This window comes from Carcharhinus amblyrhynchos, chromosome 3 (genome assembly GCF_965287045.1).
Source record: "Carcharhinus amblyrhynchos chromosome 3, sCarAmb.v2.hapA, whole genome shotgun sequence".
NCBI classification, from domain to species: Eukaryota; Metazoa; Chordata; class Chondrichthyes; order Carcharhiniformes; family Carcharhinidae; genus Carcharhinus; species Carcharhinus amblyrhynchos.
The window spans coordinates 55,946,899-55,953,769 of NC_137326.1; the positions used below are offsets into that span (position 1 = coordinate 55,946,899).

The 6,871-nt window shown below is 39.8% G+C and overlaps 1 protein-coding gene across 1 annotated transcript in view; it reads left to right on the forward strand.

Annotated features, from left to right (window-relative positions):
- The window catches only part of sec13 (SEC13 homolog, nuclear pore and COPII coat complex component), a 30,521-nt gene extending 23,919 nt beyond the window's left edge, over positions 1–6,602 (forward strand). The window contains exons 7-9 of the mRNA XM_080184132.1: positions 381–501; positions 2,540–2,686; positions 5,314–6,602. Coding sequence (XP_080040258.1) covers positions 381–501; positions 2,540–2,686; positions 5,314–5,424 — 379 coding nt within the window. The 3' untranslated portion in view covers positions 5,425–6,602. The remainder of the gene's footprint in view (positions 1–380; positions 502–2,539; positions 2,687–5,313) is intronic.
- The last annotated feature ends 269 nt before the right edge of the window (positions 6,603–6,871 follow it).

Genomic DNA, 6,871 nt, shown 5'->3' on the forward strand with positions numbered 1-6,871 from the left:
TATGGGTGGGACTTTAAATTGTGTCCCATTTTCCTACGTGGGCATTTCTGATTTTCCCTTCATCCCACCATCGAGGAGTGTGCCTTCAGCTCTGGAATTCCCTTCCTAACCTCACCATCTCCTTTTGTCCACAAACATAAGAAATTTCTGTTCCTAATTGTCTCCCTGGGCTCATTTCAGATGGTGTATAAGTACCTTCCCATGAAGCAACTTAGATGATTTCCTGTATTAAATGCTCTACGTAAATGCAAGATGCTGTATATGAAATTTATCTCAATAATTCCCTCAGAAAATTCCATTCTGTAATATTTTGCACATCTGATTTGAACTTAGTAAGAAGTAAGAAATATTTCTCACTGTTTGTTTTTTTTCTGCTGCAGGGAAGAGGAAGGTCAGTGGAAGGAGGATCAAAAGCTTGAAGCCCATAGTGACTGGGTTCGAGATGTCGCCTGGGCTCCATCTATTGGACTTCCCACGAGCACCATCGCCAGCTGCTCCCAGGTAAGCTCTGTGCATAAGGGACGTATGAGCAAAGTGTGGTGAATCAGTACCATCTGGATAGTCAGCACAGGACAAAACAGGCGACTTCTAATGATAGCAGTGATTTGGGGCCTGCTGTAAATTTTTTTGTTTGAGGGTGGAATGTAAGGAATAACCAGACTGATCATATCTCACATTTTGAAGATATTTGCAATGCTTTTTGTTGGTAGTCACATCCAGACAGATCACACAGCATGCAGAAAGGTTAATAAAAACAGCGGCTGTGGGCTGTTATCTTTGGTTTGCGATGAAACTAGACTGAGAGAATTGACTGTTTCTTGTACTAGCCCTCTAAAACACCTCCACATAGTGTTGAGCTAGCGGGTCTACCCTTACCTCTGGGATGTTTCCCAGCAGACATTAGATGCTTCAACACACCGGCAGTAAATCTAAGGTAAAGGCGCTTTGTGCAACAGAGCTGGTAGTCCTTGGGGAGCAGGACATCTAGGTGTGCTATACGCAGAGCAAAATACAGATGCTGGAAATCTGAAATAATATGAAGTGCTGGAACCGATACGTGCTGTTAGGTTTGTGAAGTGGTGGAGGAGGTTGGCACTAATTTTTTCCAGTGGAGGCTGCTGTTTAGCCATATGCGGTAGTCTTAGTATAAAACACCTTGTGCAAATTTATACAATGCAGGCAATGTACTTCATATGTGCATACTTACTGAACAAACAAACCAGTAAAGCAATCAATAATCAAAAAACTCTCCCCTTTTGCTTTTCATATTCTTTGACCACAAACACCCAAAAGGTCTCGCATGCATACACCATGTGAATGAATGTGGAGTTCACATGCACAATTGCAGTTATCTGTTACTTATTTCTACTTTCTGAATGCACAACATCTGGATTTCCAATTAGCCACATATGGCTAGTGGCTAACACACTGGGCGACGTTGGGATAGAAAGAGAAGTAGATGAAACATGATTTGAAAATGGATGTCCCAAATCAGGACTGAAGGCTTTCTATGGCAGGCTTTAATACCAGATATTAACAAAAGGACTGCACTGGAAATCTAAGTATAGTTATTGAAATGCTGGTTCACTTTTTCAGTTATAGATTTCAGTTTTGCACCTGGTAATACTTTAACTTGCCATCAGAGATGTAAAACTCTGATCTGCTGGTTTAGATTTGCATGTTCTAAATCTTTAATCATAAAAGCAATCCTTTTGTTAGTTATGTGATTTAATACAGAGTGAAGAGAGCAACCCATAGGTTTGAGATAATTGGGAAAAAGAGGTGAAAGATGTGATTTTTTTTAAACTCAGTGAGTTATAGTTTGGAATATACTGCCTGAAAACAGTTTCAGTACAGCTTTCAAAGGGGAATTGGATAAATACTTGGAAAGGAGAAATTTGAGGTGTTATGGGGAAAATGTGGGAAAGTGGAACAAATTGCTTTCTTTTTGAGAGTGCCAGTATGTGTTTGATGGGTAGAGCAGCCTCTTTCAACCTTAACCCACATCTATGCTCGCTCTAGCCTTGATTATTCCATGCACTCCTGACTGACCACCTATATTCTATCCTCTGTAAATTTGAGGTCATCCAAATCTCTGCTGCCATGCCTTAACTCACAGCACGTACTGTTCCCCATCATCCTGATGCTTACTGACTCATGTTGTTTCCTGATTAAATAATGATTCAATTTTAAAATTCTCATTCTTTTTATAAATTCTTCAGAAAACTCTGACATCCCCTCTATTGTACACCCCTGTTAAATACCTGTGCTCCGATTTTAAACACTCTACCATTGGTGGCTTCAGTTCCCTGGCCCTAAGCTCTGGAATTCTCTCTCTTAACTTCTCTACTCTCTGTCCTTTCACAAATGCCTTACAATCTACCTCGTTGATCAAGCTTTTGGTGATCTATCCTAATATCTCCTTGTGTGGTGTGATGTCAGGTTTTACCTTCAAATGCCTCGGAGCTGTTTTATTACATTAAAGGTCCTTTTTGGATACAAGTTGTATGATTCAGTGATTAACCTCTGGGCCCCACAGGATGGCAGAGTTTTCATCTGGATTTGTGATGACCCTGCTGGGAACACGTGGACGCACAAACTGCTGCACAAGTTCAATGATGTAGTGTGGCACGTCAGCTGGTCCATCACAGGCAACATCTTAGCTGTCTCTGGAGGCGACAACAAGGTAATAATTGCTTGCTTTGGACGTGTTTGCTATCCTAATGAATGGCATGTGCAAACTCTGAATTTCTGAAGAGGCACTGTCCTGATCTTTAATGACTAGGTGGCACTTGAAATGTGCGTAAAATAGCTGTCTCTGTGCTTTCAGAAACGCTCGTTTCAATCACTTTCATACCTTCCTTCAATTTCTACTTTTTTCTAAGGAATTTTTGCTTCCTTCATTCCTTGCAGTTGCCCTTTTCTTACTTTTTATATTTTTCCCGTCTGGTTTACTGCTGTATCCCACAGGAATAGTGCATATATATTTTTAAATGCACCCTGGATGGATCTGGCTGTGGTAATCTAATCTTAAAGCTGTGGTTCATGATCTAATCTGAATCACCTTGATTTAAATTCCAGCCCATAGCACTCTCCCAGGGGTCTGTTATTTTATATGTCATATAAACCATCTTAATGCCTTGATTGAAACTCAAGCCTGTAATTTACTCCTGAGGGTCTGTAACACTGTCTACAATTCACTGAGCGGGGTTACTTTGAGTACTCCACTGATGATTAGGCTGCTATGATCTTACTGTACCAACATCACACATTTAAGCCTTTGGTGATGTCGGGAATATTTTCATCAGTAAAACACTTCTGTGCTTTATTTAATACTCTATTTAATTTCCTAGCTATTCCACAAAAGTCCTTTCACACAATAGAGTAATAAAACCTTTGTGAAGTAGATAGATAGTAACTCCTTTTGCCTTTCACAAATACAAAATCAGATATATATATTTATCCTAAAAATAAAGGGGGTGGTGTAATTATAATCACATTTTGATAGATGATGTTATGAATTCTGACTATTTACTGTATTTCTCCCTCACATCATGTATACTGTCAGTCGTTTTGAAGTATTTTGATTTTTGTTCTAACGTCCTTTTCTTTTGAGTGTTGGTTCCTTTTCGGATACTCTTTAAGTCTATAGGCTTCCAATATTAATATTTTTATCCAAGCAAGTGTCAGGCCGTTCAACTGTTAAGGGCATTACAGCCAAGCTCGTACGTGTTCTAGCCCAGTTCCACAGCTTCGAGCAGAGGATCACTGGGAATTGGGACATGCAGAACTCAAGATTAATTTATTTTGCACAATTTGTTGGTCTTGTTCAAGGCTCTATGGCTTAGCTTACTCCACCAGATAAGTACCTTGGCTGATTTGACCATGGAAAGAGCTCAGCTCTGTTTTGGGTTCACAGTCTTATACATCTCATCTAAACTGACATTCCAGTGCAGCACTGAATGAGTGCTGCACTATTGGAGGTTCCATCTTTCAAGTGAGATGTTAAGCCAAGGCTGCCCTTGCAGACAGATGTGAAAGATCACATAACACTATTCAAGGAGAGCAGGGGAATTCTACCCAATGTCTAGACCAACATCATTCGATCAACCAACATCACTTAAACAGATGATCTGGTCATTGTCGCAGTTGTTTGTGGCACCTTGCTGTGTGAAAATTAGCTGCTGTGTTCACTACATTACAGCAGTGGATGATGCTATATAAATGCAATTTTTTTCCTTACTTGAATTAGCACTGCACTTCCTTACATCAATTAACATCAGTTGTCCATAATTTATGAGGCTGCAATTTAATCTGGACACTCAGATGATGTCCACAAATCAAGGCTATGGTACTGTAGTGGTTATAGTGCTGAACAAGCAACCCAGAGGTTGAAAGTTCAAATCCCAAAGTAAGTTGAGAAATTGAATCCAATAAATCTAGCAATTAGTGGACTGGCCACAGAAATAAGATTGTCATTAAAAACCAATTGGGCTGATTCGTCCTCTAGGCTAAGGAACCCCTGTTCACTTTGGCCTTCGTGTTACTTGCGTCCCCATGCCCTACAATGTCTGGAGCAACCACTGAATTGTAAAAACAACCAGCACTACTTTAAGGAAGGCCAATAGATGTGTGTGTTTGTGCCAATGGTGGGGACTGAATCAGAACGTCAGGAAATAAGTTAGCAAAAGATTTAAAATGGAGGATTGTAGAAGTGCAGAATCTTCTTCCACAAAGCACAACTGATTGTTGATACTTTTAAATCTGAGGTTAATAGATGTTTGTAATCCTAAGGTATATGGGGCAAAGGTGGCCATGTGGTGTTAGATCCCAGGTCAGCCATGATCTCGCTGACTGACAGGCTTGAGGAGCTAACTAACCCATTCTTCTTCCTATATTTCTAAAATCCCCAATTAAATTGGGAAGTAGAAAGCCTGTACGGATTATAAATACCATGAGCTGTTTGGATTGTCATATTTAACCAATAGGTTCACTAATGTAATTTAGTAAAGGAAACCTCTCAGTTGGTAGTCGTGATTTCAGTCCCACACAAACATGGTTGCCCCTGAGAAGCAACTTAGTGAAGGGCTTCAGAGATGGGGAATAAATGTCAATCTTGCCTGAGAGTTAATTAACAAAAAATAGTTTCCTGCTTTATCATTCCCCCTCAACTGCATTTCTGCATTTGTGGTTCTAAATGGTTCTTACAGGAAGGGTAATCTTGCAACTGTTTTAACAAAGGTACTTTGTAAAATCTGATTTTTATCGTAACATAATTTTACCATCACTCTCTTTTCTAATTTGTTTATGCAGGTCAGCTTGTGGAAGGAGTCAGTGGAAGGCCAGTGGGTTTGCATCAGTGATGTGAACAAAGGCCAGGGATCAGTGACGAGCATCACAGAGGGCCAGCAAAATGAGCAGTGAATGGCAAAGAAGTATCACAGCCATGATGTCCTCAATTGTATATTTGTCAAAATAAAATGGATTACAAAAAACTGGAAACAAAAGAAATTAGATATTTTGTGTCCTGGAGCCCAGTACTGTTTGGGAGGAAAAATATATTGCTGCAATTCCTGTTGTCAATGCCATGTAAAGAAGATTCGTTCGGAGTGTCTTGTAGGGGGCAGTAAGGAAGTGCTGTTTGCCTGGTCAGTTGATCAAAAGGCAGGTGCAGCGATAAACGTGTGTCTGAGGTGATTAAGCCAGTAAAGTAGTCACAGCCTGTGGTTGTACACTTGACACAAGCCATTAGCTTGTCTTGTCATCCTGCAATAACTGACCTCCAGCAACAGATGGTATATTAGGAATGTTTAGACAACATGATGGCCAATGCGTCCGAACTACAGCATAGAACTACACAATAGTGTTCAGGCAATGAGCTTGTTTGGTTTTTTTTCCTCTGAGGAATTTCCCTTAATGAAGAACAAGCAAACTGGAAGGAAGGGTTGTACCTGAATTGCTCCTGGCCATCCCCTTTCAGAATAGTGTAGCGAGAATATGGAGTGGGTTAGCCACTGATCAGTTAACCCTAAGAAGCGGGGGAGAAAAGTTGCTATGCAATGACACTACACTGTTTCTCCACTAAATGTTCCTAACCACCAAATCTTTTACCCAGACCAGAATCCTTTTGCTACATGCCCTGGATTTGTCTTGACAATTTAAAATGCCTCCAAATCTCTTCAAAAAAATTTTTTTAAATGGCTCAATTTTTTTTAAATTAGTGACTTAAGTTTCCAGCTTCAAAACTCAGAAGGGACGCCCTGTGGGGAATTGATCCATTCTAGTACTGGCTTTGTGCACCCTAGCTTGTACCTGCAACACTAGTATTTGAAAGTTCATTCTCGCCCTACAAACTAGTCTGAATGCAGTGTTCAAGTCTCTGTAAATGAGTCTTTGGCTGCAATCCATTTTCATCAATATTTTGTTACAAGGAATAATTCAAACTGTAAACTAAAGGAGTTGTATAATGTGAGCTCTTTTAAAAACCTCATTACAAAAGAATAGAAATTAAGCCATCTGCTTTAAATATTTAGTGCCTGCTTCCTGTGGCTCTTTGACTCACTGGTTTAAATGGAAGTGTTCAATAAACTGATTTAATATTACTGATGTATATGAGGACTTTCTTGACATCCTGCTCTTCAAAATGAGGATCTGCTCTTTAAAGGACTTGTTGCCTGAATTTTGGGGGGAAGATGGTGATGTCAATGGATTAGTAATCCAGAGGCCTAGGCTCATGTTCTAGGGACAGCAGCTGGTGGAATTTAAATTCAGTTAATAAAATCTGGAAGATAAAACTAGTCTTAGTGAAGTGAGCATGAAACTTTCATTGATTGTTGTAAAAACCCATCTGAGTTTGCTATGTCCTTTATTT